An 18951-nucleotide genomic window follows, 5' to 3' on the forward strand; every position below is an offset into this window, starting at 1 on the left:
ATTCCTTTCCCAAGGTTGCAGGTTCGATCCCTGGCCAGGTCGATGCATTTAAGTTTGCTTAAAATTCCGGCACACCGGCGACGCTGATATAACCTCGGAAGTTGCGAGCGTCGTTAAATAAAACATAACATTTAATTTTTTAATTCCTTACCAGATAATGATTTAGGTAATCAGTCATATCATTCTGTGATATAAATAAGAATATCAACTTTGAAATAAATGCATGCGGCTATAAATATAATTGAAATGATATGTTAAAACAGTGATGTCAACTGATGCCCATAGGAGCAAGCGCGCGCTTTAGAACCCAGGAGAGCCTGAGCGCTTTACAGCGGAAAGGAAAGAGACAGAAGAAAGAGGTAGTGTATGCCGCTTGGTCGAGCTATATACAGGGATGGCCAGCACTGATTCAATGGATAAAGGGAAGAGAACTTATTAAAACTGTATCCATGTTAATTTTTAGATTTGTCTGAGAAGTATAAGTCCATTATAATAATGTAAGTTTTAATTTTAATGCTCATTTTTCACAAGTTTGCTTTTTTATTCAAAAGGAATGTTTTCTCAACTTTTTTTTTTTACAGAAAAGTTAAATTTTCATATATGTTTGTTTAGTAGCCTTACAGGTACTAAAACAATGTTTTCGCAAATCTAATATATCGTATATACGTATTACTGAAGATTGTGTATTAAAATGTTTGAAAATATTCGCATGGAAAATGTTTGTAAGAAAATGAATTAATAAAGCAAATACTGTCACATTACAAACAAAAGATATGTGCCTATGTTTTGGTAAAACGCCAGCTCTATAGCTTCAGCAGATTTCGAGATAATTTAATATTCTGATAACAGAAAGTTGCGCACCAATATCATCTAAAAGCATAATGCGATAAGAGTTATATTATGTAATATTAGTTACAGTTAAAACATATACTTAGGCAACTTTGCTTTGTACTATAATATTGTTTTAAATACTTTTATAAGGCTAAAGATACCATCAGTATCAATTACAACTTATCATGTCATATTCAGTGTCTTTCTTTGGGATAACACTTTCTATATGAATTATGTGTTTAATTCACTTAGTACAGTATAGTTGTAGTTATTATGGAATTTGTGTGAATATTTCTTCTTTACTCTTTATTATGTTATTAACGTTTAAAACACAATTGCAATATTAGGCTAAGAAATAGGTGTTAGTACTTTTGTTTTACAGACAATATAGAAAATAACAAACAGAAAAAAGCCATGTAAAAATAAAGACAAAATTTCACGTTCCGTTTGAAGTTTGTGCACCACTGTTTTCTTAATCCAACAGGCTGCTTATTCCTCCTAGAATACCTAGCGCTTAATGCCCGCGCACGACGTCAAGGTCAGAAAAATGCGCTTGCTTTGACATCACTATGTTAAAACAAATCTTCAAATTCAAATAAAAATGGAAAACAATTCGATTGCCGGTATTCCAAATAATATTTCAAATTCTTAAAATTAGTCTCTGCTGTGGAACAAACGACAGTGCTTCTGATTTTGAATGCAACGGGCCCGAATTCAATTCCTTGCATGGAAATGAAGGTTCCTATTTCTTTACTTCTTCTTTTATTGTACTTTATTTTTAAATGTATCATTGTTTTGTATTCTCTCCGCAAGTCATATTGTATTTAATTTTAAGTTAACCTCTGCTTTGCATTCTGGATCCTAGTGGACAGCCGCAGATGTCGGCCAGATGTCCCCCCGTTAAAGTAAGTACAGTGCATATCCCTTTCAGTTCTTCAGTAAAGAAACTTGGCATTCGCATGGATAATAATCTCAACTGGGACATGCAAATCACAGAAACCTGCAGAAAAGTATATTCTATTATCCATGTGCTAAAAAGGATAAATGTTCATCTCCCCTCTTGCTTAAAAAAGTCCCTTGTGCAGACACTTTTATTTCCCTATTTTGACTATGCTGACATTTTACTGACTGAATTCTCCAGCGACAACAGAACGAAACTTCAACGTGCTCATAATTTGTGTGTACGTTTTTTAAGCAATGGTTAGTAAATATGATCAAATCACCCCATCCCTGGAAGCAATAGGTTGGTTTAAATTAGATAAGAAAAGAAATTTACATTCACTTCTCTTTCTCTTAGAAATCTTGAACTCTTCTATTCCTTCGTACCTGTTGTCTCGCTTCACTTACCTTTCTTCCCACCATAATCTGAACACACGCTCTCGTCATGAAACAATATTAACAATACCATCTCATCGCACTTCCTCATACTCATCCTCTTTCACAATAGCCCTGCCAAGACTCTGGAATTCGCTACCTGCTAGCATCAGGGACTGTCGAAATAAAATTGAATTCAAACGGAAACTAACTAGGCACTTGGTCAGTAATTGATTTCTTGTAAATAGTTTCCTTAATCTATCACAAAATAGTTCAATATCCGATAATTTCATCACTATACAATTATGTTATTATAGGTTTAATTTGTAATTCAGTAAATATAAAATATTCTTTGTTTTCCTATGACTATTACACTTTTACTACGTCACACTACTTTTGACCAATAAAACGGTACGAAACGACGTCTTTCAACCAATCATGGCTGCTTATCGCACAATTTTATCGCGTCCCTAGCATTTGTTTAATTTTTTCGCGTCCCTAGCATTTGTTTATTTTTATCACTACCCTAGCATTTGTTTCTTTGTTTTCCAACATTTCAAACTGCACTGGTCTGGAGTCAAAAAACATAAAATTACAAATCACTCCAGTCGATGCACAGCTCTTTCAAATATGACTCACATTGTCATTCTAGAACAAGAATTAATAAAGATCACTGGTCATAGCTATGCATCTTCCCTGAAACCTTATTTACAAATAAATGAAGAACACCATTCGGAAATCCTGAATAAGTTGAGGGATACACCATGTACATCAACGAGTTCACTTCTTTTACGCACACGTCCAATATAACATCAACTGAACCACCAACCACTAAAACATTCAAATTTGAAAATTGTACCTACTTTCAATAATTGTTTCTTTTAAAATTATTCATGTTTATTTTTTATTTCATCATCGTTAATTAAAATGTTTCTTGTTTATTTCATCATCCCTAATGGCGGCCGGGTAGCTCAGTTGGTAGAGCAGCTGGCTACGGACTGGAAGGTCCGGGGTTTGATCCCAGGTGGTGACAGGATTTTTTCTCGTTGCCAAACTTTCAGAACGGCCCCGAGCTTCACTCAGTCTCCTATAAAATTGAGTACCGGGTCTTTCCCGGGGGGTAAAAGGCGGTCAGAGCGTGGTGCCGACCACACCACCTCATTCTAGTGCCGAGGTCATGGAGAGCATGGGACTCTACCTCCATGCCCCCCAAATGCCTTCATGGCATGTTACGGGGATACCTTTACCTTTTTTACCCTAATTAAAATTTTTCTAAGACTCGTTCATACCTATTATTTAGGTTATGTTATAGCTTCTGCTATATGATATTATGAATAGTTACGTATCAGAGATTGTTTAATACTAAGATTTACTGAAAATCATCTGTCAAGTGACGTTGATTACTGGGATCGGGATAATTGAAGTGGAATACAACTGTTTTAATAAAAATGAAACTGAATCAACAAAGCCTTCTTGACCAGTAACCGTCCACAGAATTCAATGAAGATTCCATAGTTGGCACAACTGATAAGCTAATCATAACACACTACTGCCATCTACTAGCGTAATATTTATATTTTTGAGATGGTACAAATTTGAAGACAGTTTTGTATTTTCGTAAATCAATTAATATTTTATTGTATTGGAGTACTTCGCTACATCTAATCTTTATATACTTTCTTCTAATCGTGTAATAGTCAATTAAATCCCACTCGAGTTTTGATTTTCTCTAGATAAATCAAAACCTCTAGTGAGATTACTGTTGATAAATTATCTAGCTTTCATTAGTCAGGTAATCTTTTCGTACTTTGATTTTTATTGTAATTTTATTTGTAAATTTAATATTGTAATTTTATTTGCAATTGTTACTGTAAATCTAATACTAATTGTAATTTTATTCTTCATATTATAGTTGGAATCTCCTGCAGGGGGGCTGAGAAGGCCTGACGGCCTTATCTGTACCAGGTTAAATAAATATTAATACTAAATACTAATGTCCCCTCCATGGCCTACCCAAGTTTCTTCTGCTTTTACTTTGGTATTGTAAGACTAGTTTAGGAATTTTTATTTTCACCATCCTTTCTACAGGGTGTTCTGAAATAAGGTTCCAATATTTAGAAATGTTATGTTTTATTTAACGACGCTCGCAACTGCAGAGGTTATATCAGCGTCGCCGGATGTGCCGGAATTTTGTCCCGCAGGAGTTCTTTTACATGCCAGCAAATCTACTGATATGAGCCTGTCGCATTTAAGCACACTTAAATGCCATCGACCTGGCCCGAGATGGAACCCGCAACCTTGGGCATAGAAGGCCAGCGCTATATCAACTCGCCAACCAGGTCGACTTCCAATATTTAGAGAGGATGCATCAAAACAAGAAATAAAAGTCCTATAAACATGGGTCCTAAAATTAATATCTTCTGAGTAATGAGTATTAATTAAGAAGGTAGTGAGATTATTTGAGACTTGGGCCACTCACTCATGTGCGAGATGCCAGAAGGCCTTCTGTATGATGTTTCCGTTCGCCTCCCCTCCCAGGCGCGACATCTCGCAGAATATGCGATTCTCACACTCCGGGTCGTCCAGAGAGTCGATCCCGTACTTGTCCAAGAGGTCAAGGATTGGAAACGACATCGCATCAATTTGTCCAGAATCCGGATGGTCCACTGAGCGCTGGCGGCTCGGTAGGTCTGGCCTGAAACAGGTGACAGACGGCAACATGTATACATACTTAAGCTTTTCCGTGTTGTGGTCTCAGTGGCACACATTCGTCACACCACAGGGGGCCGGGAGATGTTCTTGTATTCAGCCGAGTTTCACACGTTAATAAACAGCTAATTTATTCCTTACACGTTGATAATATAATCATCTTCCCATTTTAAATCCGTCGGTAACATAGCATTTCTAATTTAAAAAAACTAAACATGTTTATACAACAGTAATTTATCTTTCACATACCGAATTTTAAATATTTCTGTACATCGTTATAATCATAATTATGCTGCAAATTAAACCTTATTAGAAGTGTTGTATCATCATTCAGTAGTCTTTTTAAAACTTCTTTTTCATCTGAAATCAGCTTTATGTGGTATTGTATGCAGATGATCAGGGTGCGAATTAAGATTTCTGATGAGGGGGGATAAATCCTAGATAGAGAATAATAATACTTACTTACTTACTTACTTACTGGCTTTTAAGGAACCCGGAGGTTCATTGCCGACCTCACATAAGCCCTCCATTGGCCCCTATCCTGAGCAAGATTAATCCAGTCTCTACCATCATATCCCACCTCCCTCAAATCCATTTTAATATTATCCTCCCATCTACGTCTCGGCCTCACCAAAGGTCTTTTTCCCTCCGGCCTCCCAGCTAACACTCTATATGCATTTCTGGATTCACCCATACGTGCTACATGTCCTGTCCATCTCAAACGCCTGGATTTAATGTTCCTAATTATGTCAGGTGAAGAATACAATACGTGCAGCTCTGCGTTGTGTAACTTTCTCCATTCTCCTGTAACTTCATCCCTCTTAGCCCCAAATATTTTCCTAAGAACCTTATTCTCAAACACCCTTAATCTCTGTTCCTCTCTCAAAGTGAGAGTCCAAGTTTCACAACCATACAGAAGCACCGGTAATATAACTGTTTTATAAATTCTAACTTTCAGATTTTTTGACAGCAGACTAGATGACAAAAGCTTCTCAACCGAATAATAACACGTATTTCCCATATTTATTCTGCGTTTAATTCCCTCCCGAGTGTCATTTATATTTGTTACTGTTGCTCCAAGATATTTGAATTTTTCCACCTCTTCGAAAGATAAATCTCCAATTTTTATATTTCCATTTCGTACAATATTTTGGTCACGAGACATAATCATATACTTAGTCTTTTCGGGATTTACTTCCAACCCTATCGTTTTACTTGCTTCAACTAGAGAGAATAATAATAATAATAATAATAATAATAATAATAATAATAATAATAATAATAATAATAATAATCCGTGGCGCTACAGCCCGTGAAGGCCTAGACCGACCAGCCGGCTGCTGGTCTCACGTTCACATGCTGAAGCAGAGGTGAACGATCATCCAACCAGAATGGAGGTATCGTGTGGTTAGCACGATGATCCCACAGCCGTTATAGCTGGCTTTCGCAACCGGATTTCGTTACCTATCGTAGGTCTCCAAGTGCATCACGATTCTGGGTGGGTACCGGTCCCATACACTGGCCGAAATTTCATGAGAAAATTTATTCCCCCATGAGAACTCGAACCAGCGCGCATTCCGTAACACGAGTCCTAGGCAGGATGCCTTAGACCACGACGACACGGCGTGGGACTAGATAGAGAATGCCACACATAAAATTATTATTATCCTCATTCGATACGGCTCAACGCTTGGTTGCACTGAGTTGCTTGTCTTGCATCTTCATTATAATAATAATAATAATAATAATAATAATAATAATAATAATAATAATAATAATGATCATCATCATCATATCCATGAGAAGGCTTAAAATAAGATGTGTAATTCCTAAGTTATTGTTTGTTGTCAGCTGCCGGTGATGATAATACATCAATATTATTTTCTTTGCTTCTTTATACTTTATAAAGTATTCTCGTATTAAAACAATTATATTTTGTGAGGGGAAATAGAAGCATCCCTGGCAGGGATGTTAATATGAATTTATGAGAGGGGGATAACTTTCCAACAGGGGGGGAAATCCCCAACCCCCATTCTCTCGCACAGTGCAGATGATACGTTTCTTATAAATATTAATCAAGATCTTGAGGTGTTGAGTGCACAATGTAAAGATATTATGGAAGTAACTGAATATTGATTTGCCAATAATGAATTTGTTTTGAAGAAGAATAAAACTCAGGAGATGGCGTTTAGTCTTAGAGCAGTTCAAAATACTTTCTCATCTGTGAAACTACTTAGATTCAATTTAGATAAAAAGGAATATGTATCTTTTGTCTGTAATAAGTTGTCTCGAGTTTTGTACATTCTTCGGAGACTTGTGAATTGTGTAAGTCAACAAGTTATTATGAATGTATATTCTTTTTCGTTGTCATTTACTGTATGATGTATGGCTCAGTCGGTTAGGGCGCTTGCCTGCCGGTCTGAAGTTGCGTTCGGGCGCGGGTTCGATCCCCGCTTGGGTTGATTACCTGGTTGGGTTTTTTCCGAGGTTTTCCCCAACCGTAAAGTGAATACAAGGTAATCTCTGGCGAATCCTCGGCCTCATCTCGCCAAGTATCATCTCGCTATCACCAATCTCATCGACGCTAAATAACCTAGTAGTTGATACAGCGTCGTTAAATGACCAACTAAAATAAAAAAAAAACTGTATGATGTATACATTTCGGGGCATTCGTCTAGTGCCAGGAAGATCCAGAAAGCAAGACTAACAGCACCTGCAAAGCCGAAAACCCACACGACAATGTTATATACGTCGCGTTGTTAACGTAAAGAACTTAGGGAGTGATCAACTCTCGAACGTCAAGCAGCCTTGAATTGTCACAGTTGTTTATATCAGACAACTTTTATCTACTTTGGCAACTGTTATATTATAAACAATCAATCAAGTTCCGTATATAATGGCAGTTGACTTAATATACGTCAACATATAGGTTCGATCCCCGGCGCCGAATCGAATTTTTATCCTCTAATAACCATTATTGTTTTCAGCTTACAATTCATAGAAAATTTTTAAATTGTTCTCCGCCTGTTTGTACGCACAAATGGACACGTCGACGATGTCAGTGGAAATTTTTATACACACCCCTGATTCCGCCTGCGAAACCATTAAATATCTCCCATATATCTGGACTGATATTCGGTCTGCCTAAGCAGAAGTGAACGGCTTAAATCAGAAACATTGCACTTGCACAAATTAGTATGTTCACGAAAAAGATTAATTTTTTCTGGTTCTACAGAATATATCTGTTATGGTAACAATGGTTATTAGAGGAGAAAAATTCGCTCCGGCGCGGCGCCGGCGAGATTCTTCGCCCAACAGTTCATAGCCTATTACTGTGGAATCCCGGCCACCAAGTCACTCAATAAAGTGCGCTCCTTGTATAATGGCAGTTGACTTAATATATGTCGAACTTGGAGTCAGGCCACAAAGGGAAAAACACTGGAGGAGAGGGATACGACCCTGTGCTGTGGATTGAACTTCGGCGTAGCTCAGTGGTTAGAGCACTTGGTACGTAGAACCAAGGACCCGGGTTCGATCCCCGGCGCCGCAGCGAATTTTTATCCTCTAATAACCATTATTGTTTTCAGCTTACAATTCATAGAAAATGTTTAAAATGTCCTCAGCTTGCTTGTACGCAACACATCGGATAATTGACTGTCACACTCTTTTAAAGACACCAGGACAGTTTCGAATAATTTCACAGGCGTCTACAACACCTTGATGAAGTATTTTTGTATTTTTTAATGTCCGTTGCATAAACTAAGGTTTTTAGGCGTACCCACAGAGCGTATGGCCGTCCAAGTTACAGTGCACATCAGTAGGTAGACTTGAATCGATAACATCAATCGATTGTTTGCAAAAGTTAATCATTTGTACCGTAACAAACTTAAGTTGTTGAATTATACCTCGAAACATGTTGAATGACATTTTTGGAATAACTTATAAATCAGGCATTTCCGGACATATATTTAAAGAAATTGTTTCCAGTAATTTCTTACCAAATCTAGTAAGTTTGTGTACCTGGTTGTGAAAGAACCCTAAGTCCTGCATCCTTGCCAAGTATGGAATGAATGTGGTTCGAGTCCTCATGACGGAAGAAATTTTCTCCTAAAATTTCGGCAAGTGAACGGGACCGATGCTGACCCAAATCGTGAAGAATTTGAGGAACTGCAGTGAGTAGTGAAATCTGATTTTGGAATTCAGCTATAAAACTTGGGGGGGGGGGAATCATGCTAACCAAACATTACCCCAGTTCTGGTTGGATAATTGTTTAACTTGGTTGAGGCAGCAGCAGTTTGCTGATCGGCCTTGGCCTGTATGGGCTGTCACGTCATAAAAAATATTCTAAAATATCGCAATGACACACATTGACAACTGTAAATGTGTTATTTCTAACGGATATTTTTAATAAAATAAATAATGTCTCAAATACGTGGGACTTCATAAGAAGTGATTGTGTAAAGCTTATTATGGCAGCTCAGTAGTTCGATGATCTGCAGAGTTTTCATAATTATTTAATAGACCATTTCTATGATAGAGTTTAAGAAACTGTACTATAGCTTGTAGAAATGAGTTAATTTATTCCGTGATGACGAATATGCTTGTCCCGTTTCTCCTATAATATTCTGAATAGTATTGTCACAGTCTAGTATATACAGTCACGAAGCTTGAGTTGTGAGGGTGCTAGGAACAATAGACTGTGCCGGTAACATTTCGCATTATCTGTAATGAGGCGATATTAGCGATCCTAGTGGTTAGCAACTATCTATGGATGCATATTTACTACGTATTGAGTTTCGTGACTGTATATACTAGACTGTGGTATTGTGGTAATTTCATCCACTCTCATCCATGTCCTGGAATGCTGTAAGATTCAGAAGTAAGAGTGTCTGACCTCCAGCTTATTCCATGTAAGTATCGTGTTCCCAATAATATAACACCACGTAGGTCTATGCTTGAGGGCGTGCCCAAGGATGGATGTGTTTATTGGCGTAAAAAGTCATCGATAGACAGAAAGAGGCGACGCTTATAATTTCGTGCAGAACTTGAATGCCACAGTTTCTGTTCCTATTGCACTTAAGGGACATTTACGAACCTTATTAATTTAAATTAACCGAAGAGGATTAAATTTCTGGTAGAGATATTTGTAGGCATTGCGTGACTTTGGCGCATTAATACACAAAAGGAATTGAAATAATTTCGAAGTTAAATTTCCGTGTGTCTGTGTGCAACAATGAATTGTTTTTGCAGACTCCAGCGTATTACATCGAACGAATGTCCGATGTAGTATGTTGCAGCCTCGTAATAAGGCGACACAACGAACGGTTTTAGACAAAACCGTCCAGTCCGAGACGGAATGTCCGATGCAATATGTTGCAGCCTCGTAACAAGGCGACACAACGAACGGTTTGAGACAAAACCGTCCTGTCCGAGACAGAATGTCCGTTGCAGTATGTTGCAGCCTCGTAACAAGGCGACACATCGAATGGTTTGAGACAAAACCGTCCTGCCCGAGACAGAATGTCCGATGCAGTACGTTGCAGCCCCATAACACGGTGATACAATGAACGGTTTGAGATAAAACAGTCCTGTCCGAGACAGAATGTCTGATGTAGTATGTTGCAGCCCCATAACAAGGCGACACAACGAACGGTTTGAGACAAAACCGTCCTGTCCGAGACAGAATGTCCGATGTAGTATGTTGCAGCCCCATAACAAGGCGACACAACGAACGGTTTGAGACAAAACCATCCTGTCCGAGACAGAATGTCCGATGCAGTATGTTGCAGCCTAGTAACAAGGCAACACAACGAATGGTTTGAGACAAAACCGCTCTGTCCGAGACAGAATGTCCGATGCAGTATGTTGCAGCCTCGTAACAAGGCGACACAACGAACGGTTTGAGACAAAACCGTCCTGTCCGAGACAGAATGTCCATTGCAGTATGTTGCAGCCTCGTAACAAGGAGACACATCGAATGGTTTGAGACAAAACCGTCCTGCCCGAGACAGAATGTCCGATGCAGTACGTTGCAGCCCCATAATAAGGTGATACAATGAACGGTTTGAGATAAAATCGTCCTGTCCGAGACAGAATGTCCGATGTAGTATGTTGCAGCCCCATAACAAGGCGACACAACGAACGGTTTGAGACAAAACCGTCCTGTCCGAGACAGAATGTCCGATGTAGTATGTTGCAGCCCCATAACAAGGCTACACATCGAACGGTTTGAGACAAAACCATCCTGTCCGAAACAGAATATCCGATGCAGTATGTTGCAGCCTAGTAACAAGGCGACACATCGAATGGTTTGAGACAAAACCGCCCTGTCCGAGACAGAATGTCCGATGCAGTATGTTGCAGCCTCGTAACAAGGCGACACAATGAACGGTTTGAGACAAAACCGTCCTGTCCGAGACGGAATGTTCGATGCAATATGGTGCCGGCCTTACTATTAAATCACGTCGGTGATTTGTAGCTTTCCTATCTTTTCTTTTTCTTAAGGATACAATTTCTTACAAACAGTGAATTTTTCCTCTAGTAACAGAGATTTCTCAGTTGTTGGTCAGTACTTTAGTTTTGTGTGAATTCGGTTTATTTTTTATTAATAATGTGTTCATAAATGGGTGGGAAAGAAGTAAAATCTCACTAAAGATTAATTACTTGATTCTGTTGAAAGAATGGTCAATTCTTGCGATACCGGTTTCATGTGATTTGAAGGAGAAAATCATGTTTATTCAATGCATTTATCATACTCTTCTTTCCCACATACTGAGTAGGAAATAAATCCAATGCCTGAGAGATATTTTGTTTGGTGTCTTCGATCTAATTTAGCACAATAAAGTGAGACGAGGGCAGAGTCAAAGGAACCGGCGAATTCTTTCAAATCCTGTCCCTGAGAATTTTCCGCATAGTACCAGATGTTTCCTTTTGTGTAGTTATTGAACAGAACAAATTCAAACTATCTTAAAATCTGTTTTCGTTTTGTGATAAGGTAATTTTTGTGACAGATTATCTTTGAACAAAACTTGTAATAAATTGCCACATTTAGCACGATTTAATTATTTCACGTATTAACTGTGTCATAATTTTAAATACGTTATTTAACGACGCCTTTCAAATTCTGGGCTGTGGAATTGGTTGTAGCGGGATGGTATTTGGTGATATGAGGCCGAGGACTTGTCATAGATTACTTGACATTAGAGTTCTGCACGGGCTCGGTCAAGCCCGCGGGACTTAAAGAAACGAATTTTTTTTTCCCGCGAATTATATAGTCTTTAAAAAATAATACGAAGATTTCAGCAGGCACGATTAGATGTGCACCTGGCACCCATCCAGAACAGCAGACTGATATCGTAAGTTATTGTTTAGTTCGACTTTGTATTTCGTAACGGCATTTATTTCGTCTCTACTCTGTCTTAGACACACATCATTGTTCACTTGTTTAACCTGGGAGACTGGGAGATTATTCTTTCTCATGTTCCTACTGGAGCAGTTGTTCCTGAACCTGTTGTCTCTGGTCTCTATCTTATCTGCTAGTCTCGGTTTCGGGTCGGCTCGGGTTGATAATTATAATCTAATCTCGGGTTTTGGGTCGAGTTCGGGTCTGGTTCAGCTCGGGCCGAACCGGACCGGGTCTAAGAATTTCGTCCCGTGCAGACCTCTTCCAGACATTGCCTTAGAATTGGGAAAAACATAGGAAAACCCCAACCAGGTAATCAGCTCAAGCTGAAATCAAACCCATATCCTACCGCCTCCTCAAATCAGCAGGCAAACGCGCTATCGCCGATCTACGCTAATTGTTGAAACTTAATTATAGCTATTTCATTTTGAATATCTAGTATCATTCCCATTCAAAAATGTTTGTGAAATACTTTAACTCCTTTTTTAAAAATGGATAATGTTTTCTTTTCATCAGAAGTGGCTTGTCATGTTTCGCCGAAAGTTACCCAGCAATTCTGCTTCAATGGGTTGTGGGAAACCCCAGAAACTTACCCGGCAATTCTGCTTCAATTGGTTGTGGAAAAACCACGAAAGTTACCCAGCAATTCTGCTTCAATTGATTGCGGGAAAACCCCGATAGTTACCCGGCAATTCTGCTTCAATTGGTTGTGGAAAAACCCCGAAAGTTACCCAGCAATTCTCCTTCAATTGGTTGTGGGAAAACCCCGAAAGTTACCCAGCAATTCTGTTTCAATTGGTTGTGGGAAACCCCGAAAATTATCCAGCAATTCCGCTTCAATTGGTTATGAAAAAAAAACCGAAAGTTACCCACCAATTCTGCTTCAATTGGTTGTGGGAAAACCCAGAAAGTTATCCAACAATTCTGCTTCAATTGGTTGTGAAAAAAAAACCGAAAGTTACCCAGCAACTCTGCTTCACTTGGTTGTGGGAAAATTCCTAAAGTTACACAGCAATTCTGCTTCAATTGGTTGTGGGAAAACCCCGAAAGTTACCCAGCAATTCTGGTTCAATTGGTTGTGGGAAAACCCCGAAAGTTACCCAGCAATTTTGCTTCAATTGGTTGTGAAAAAATCCCGAAAGTAACCCAGCAATTCTGCTTCAAAAACCCCGAAAGTTACCCAGCAATTCTGCTTCAATTAGTTGTGGGAAAACCCCGAAAGTTACTCACCAATTCTGCTTCAAAAACCCCGAAAGTTACCCACCAATTCTGCTTCAATTGGTTGTGGGAAAACCCCGAAAGTAACCCAGCAATTCTGCTTCAAAAACCCCGAAAGTTACCCAGCAATTCTGCTTCAATTAGTTGTGGGAAAACCCCGAAAGTTACCCACCAATTCTGCTTCAAAAACCCCGAAAGTTACCCACCAATTCTGCTTCAATTGGTTGTGGAAAAACTCCGAAAGTAACCCAACAATTCTGCTTCAATTGGTTCTAGAAAACCCCGAAAGTTACCCAGCAATTCTGCTTCAATTGGGTGTGGGAAAACCCCGAAAGTTACCCAGCAATTCTGCTTCAGTTGGTTGTGAGAAAACCTCGAAAGTTACCCAATAATTCTGCTTCAATTGGTTGTGAGAAAAACCCTGAAAGTTACCCAGTAATTCCGCTTCAATTGGTTGTGGGAAAACCCCGAAAGTTACCCAGAAATTCTGCTTCAATTGGTTGTGGAAAAACCCCGAAAGTTACCCAGAAAATCTGCTTCAATTGGTTGTGGGAAAACCCCGAAAGTTGCCTAGCAATTCTGCTTCAATTGCTTGTGGGGAAAACCCCGAAAGTTACCCAGAAATTCTGTTTCAATTGGTTGTGGGAAAACCCGAAAGTTACCCAGCAATTCTGCTTCAATTGGTTGAGGGAAACTCCCGAAATTTACCCAGCAATTCTGCTTCAATTGGTTATGGGAAAACCCCGAAAGTTACCCAGCAATACTGTTTCAGTTGGTTGTGGAAAAACTCCGTAAGTTACCCAGCAATTCTGCTTCAATTGGGTGTGGGAAAACCCCGAAATTTACCCAGCAATTCCGCTTCAATTGGTTGTGGGAAAACCCCCGTAAGTTACCAAGAAATTCTGCTTCAATTGATTGTGGCAAAACCCTGAAAGTTACCCAGAAATTCTGCTTCAATTGGTTGTGGGAAAACCCCGAAAGTTACCCAGAAATTCTGCTTCAATTGGTTGTGGGAAAACCCCGAAAGTTACCCAGAAATTCTGCTTCAATTGGTTGTGGGAAAACCCCGAAAGTTACCTAGCAATTTTGCTTCAATTGGTTGTGGAAAAACCTCGAAAGTTACCCTGAAATTCTGCTTCAATTGGTTGCGGGAATACCCTGGTAAAAGTCCATCCAGGTAACTTGTCACAACCAGGATTTGAACCCGAGCTAGCTCGTTTCACGGTCAGATGTGCTAGCCGTTACTCCACATCGGTGGACATTATTGAAGTTAAGACGAAGTGAATAATCTACGTCCAGCTGGACTAAAACCCGAAATTATAAATATAATAATTAGTAATACCGAATTACTACAAGGATTGATTCTCATAGTACCAGAAGTAAATTTACGATGAACACTTGTATCGAAGGACTTGAAGCTATTCTAAGTGCTGTGTCATGTCAGAGTGCTGGAAAGTTAGATGCTTACTGCGTGGTGTTGATGGTGAGCACGTTGGGGGGCAAAGCCGCCAGGAACAGGCCGAGCGGTATGAAAGCTGCCAGCATGTTCAACACTTTCTTCCACATACTCGTCTTCTCCCTGTAACACATCCAGCGAATTGAGGGCGTAGCAAACATCCGCTAAGTTCTTTAATGTAATTGAAAAGTGTCACTCTCATGGCAAGGTCGACCCTATATCCGGTGAAATATGTTGCATGCAATTACGAGTCATTGCTGCATAAAACTCTCTCTGTTTTCAATTGACACCGTTTTAATTATACATTGCTTTCTGTCTACGACATACTTATTGTGTGACAATTATTTTATTAACCCGTAATTACATTATTATCTTCACTAGCATCATATACTTTCAGGTACAGAATCAACTGGTTCATCCTATTCTCCATTTTCTGATGATTGTGAAACTACCCCAGACTCCCACAAATTCCGGAACTCCGAGAACATATAAGGCAAGATCTTAAGAAAGTACAAAATAATCACGACGCCAGTCACAAACCTTTACTAGGCCTTATTATTATTATTATTATTATTATTATTATTATTATTATTATTATTATTATTATTATTATTATTATAACCATCCCAGTAATACAAGTACTATAAATCGAGCATTATTTGAGTGCACGTGACAGAGAATCTACTTACTCTTGTGACGCAATTAAAATTCATTACATTAGACAAAATAAATAAAATACACTTATTACTAGAGCCCGGATGTTTGGCAAAATGCCTTTTTTACTGGGTGGAAGTAAATTATTATTTGCATAGATATAAATGTGATTTGGAGTAAATCAAAGTGATAGGGCCAATTTTTATTTTGCCTTGTTTGCCTTTTTGATGTTCTTCTTACTAATAAATGCCTTTTTTGTCATTTTAAAGGAATATTTCTGTTTTTTTTTGCAATTTTCTAATTAATTGTAATGCAATGTGTATGAAATTTAAATATTTGAAACAATTACTAACTTTACTAACAACAGTATATAAAAGTAATTTATTTCGGTGCTTAATTTACTAATAATTATGTTTTAATACTATTGGTGTAATATGAATAATGATCGATAATACACAGTTACAAATATAATATTGTCATGTCTTTACGATACCAACAATGAGCTTTATAATTTCAAATATTAACCTCGTTCTCATAGAAGTTGTCATGTAGTATTTTCAATTGTTTGCTTTCGTATTTTCAAATCTTACTGTTACAATTTTGTGCTACAGGTGTTTATTATTCTAGGAGAAAGAAATTTGAATGAGGAACAGTCAGTTATTGTCGGGTGACAGAAGATTAGCTAGAATGCCTAAATTGTGTAAACTATTGAAAAGTAAACTTCATATGTTTTCAACCGATGGAACAGTTTTGTAAGGTTTGTGAAAAGAGTTCTGCAGTGCTTGGGAAAAGTAGCGTAAGTCAGTTTCCACAAACATTTTTTATTAATTTATTGACAACTTACGGAACATCTGCTCGCTTGGGAAAAGAGACATACTGTAAGTATTTCTCCCATTACAATAATTCATACAAAAGAAAATCAAATCCACATAAACCAGTGTGAAGACAGTTTTTCCCTTCTCCTGTAAAATTAAAATTTTTGACTTGTGCCACTTTTCCCGAGCACTACAGAGTTAATCACGAAAAAAAAAGTATTTTATATGTCAACATGTGTCACCTACGAAGTGAATATGAGTTATGTTGATATAATTTAAATTTATTGCTAAAAGATATTATGCCTTCTTAAAATGTATAATGCCTTTTTCAAAGATTATTGTGCCTTTTTTTTGCCTTCCTATTTTAACTGTTACAAATACCGAAATATCCGCGATCTACTTATTACAATCCGTAAAATAACCCTGCCATAGAAGTCAACTTGCTAAACGATTCCGTCACACGTCTACTCCCTTTCACCTAAACACCAAATTAATGCCATTGCGATCAGAGGAAATCAAATTATGGCTGACTTACAGCGTTCCTAGTTAGCCAGTCAACTCGAGTTCCCACCTATAGGAAGTCAGCGTGTATCTTGCTGTTTGTTTATCCTGTACCGGCAAGTCTTTCGTTATGCCGACACGTGGCTACAAAATCTCATTTCTCCGATGTCTCTTTTGATTCACAATTCTCACCGTAGCATGTACAAAACAGGACAAATGTATCTGTTCTTGAAGATAAAATAATAATATAATAATATGTTAATATTATATAATATTAATGTTATATTAATACTTCATTTTATATGCCACGCTATCCGTTGTTGTGACACAATTTCAAGGGTTATACTCTCCTTTTCGCTGTAATTACATTATTATTATTATTATTATTATTATTATTATTATTATTATTATTATTATTATTATTATTATTATTGTTGCTGTTGTTATTGTTATTATTATTTTATTGTTATTGTTATATTATTATTATTATTTTATTGTTATTATATTATTATTATTATTATTATTATTATTATATATTATTATATATTATATTGAAATTCAGCAGTTTAAACTCCTAGGCTTCTACATGTGAAAGAAAATCACTGATATAAAATATAAAATTAGGTAAAGTTGAAAAGTTTTGGATATTTCCATTCCAGTTTCGTGGAGAACTCATGTGTAGAAACATAAAAAAGATGATTGGCAAAAAATTCTGGAATCTGTTCTGGTAAATGGCTGTGAGTCTTGGCCTTTAGTGGAGGAAGATAAAAAAAAGGACTACTAGTCTTTGAGACGAACCATCTCCGAAGAGGAGGAAGAATATTACGGCCAGAAAAACGAACTAATGAAAGCGTCAGAAAAATCGTGGATGTAGACGAAGAGATCGCAACAGAATAGAAGAAAGTACAGTAGAGCGGGCAAGACCTGCGACTAGAGGTATTTGAAATGTGAATATAGAGAAGCGTGTGAAATGGGCAGACTGAATAAGGAACGAAGCTGTGTTGGAAAGAGTGGGTGAAGAAAGAATGATGCTGAAACTGATCAGGAAGAGGAAAAGGAATTGGTTGGGTCATTGATTGAGAAGAAATTGGCATCTGAAGGATGCACTGGAAGGAATGGTGAACTGGAGAAGAGTTCGGGATAGAAGAAGATATCAGATGATAGACGACATTAAGATATATGGATCATATGCGGAGACTAAGAGGACGGCAGAAAATAGGAAAGATTGGAGAATGCTGGGTCTGCAGTGAAAGACCTGCCCTTGGGCAGAACACTATCAATGAATGAATTGGGAATTAATTCAGTAGCTTTCTAAAAATACGCTGTGAAATATTTCATATAAAATAATTTCTTTCTCGAAAAGAAAGTAAAAACGAACAAAATTGTATTAAACTTTTGAAATATCTCGAAGAATAGCCCTTGAATTTAATGACATTACTTACGGTTCATCTTGTATATATTTCGCGAAGTAGTATATTATTATGGGGAACGCGAGCAGCCAAAAAAACCGTCCGCGTACAGTCTCTCTGCGAACCATAAATTTATGCTGGGTAACTTTCGGTGCTGAACCCCGGACTCATTTCACCGGCATTATCACCTTCATTTCATTCAGACGCTAAATAACCTAGATGTTGATACAGCGTCGTAAAATAACCCAATAAAATAAAAAAAAACTTAAATTTCACTTGGTCTGTCCTATTTGAATTCGGATCTAAAAGTTTCGATTACCGTTACGCCGCTTTGGTGTATCCTCACTAAAAAGCAAAGGTGAATGGGGGCATGGAGGTAGAGCTCCATGCTTTCTTAATTTCGGCACTAGAATGGCCGCCTTTTATCCCTGGAAAGATTTGGTACTTCGTCTAGCAGGAGACTGAATGGACACCGGGACCGTTCTGAAAGTTTGGCAACGATCTGGGATTGAATTCGGTACATTTTAGTCCGTAGCCAGTTTCTTTACCAACTCTGCTATCCGGCCGCCTCTATCCTAAGTATAAACACTAATAAATAAAATGTCAGCTTGAAAAAAAAAAAGAAAGAAAACATTGTATGTT

At 37.9% G+C, this 18951-nt stretch overlaps 1 protein-coding gene across 1 annotated transcript in view; it reads right to left on the minus strand.

Annotated features, from left to right (window-relative positions):
- LOC138702699 (uncharacterized) overlaps positions 1 to 18951 on the minus strand; it is a 51591-nt gene that overhangs the window by 20666 nt on the left and 11974 nt on the right. Inside the window, exons 3-4 of the mRNA XM_069830021.1 lie at positions 14943 to 15053; positions 4625 to 4840 (exon numbers count right to left, since the gene is read on the minus strand). Coding sequence (XP_069686122.1) covers positions 4625 to 4840; positions 14943 to 15053 — 327 coding nt within the window. The remainder of the gene's footprint in view (positions 1 to 4624; positions 4841 to 14942; positions 15054 to 18951) is intronic.

This window comes from Periplaneta americana, chromosome 7 (genome assembly GCF_040183065.1).
Source record: "Periplaneta americana isolate PAMFEO1 chromosome 7, P.americana_PAMFEO1_priV1, whole genome shotgun sequence".
Lineage (NCBI taxonomy): Eukaryota > Metazoa > Arthropoda > Insecta > Blattodea > Blattidae > Periplaneta > Periplaneta americana.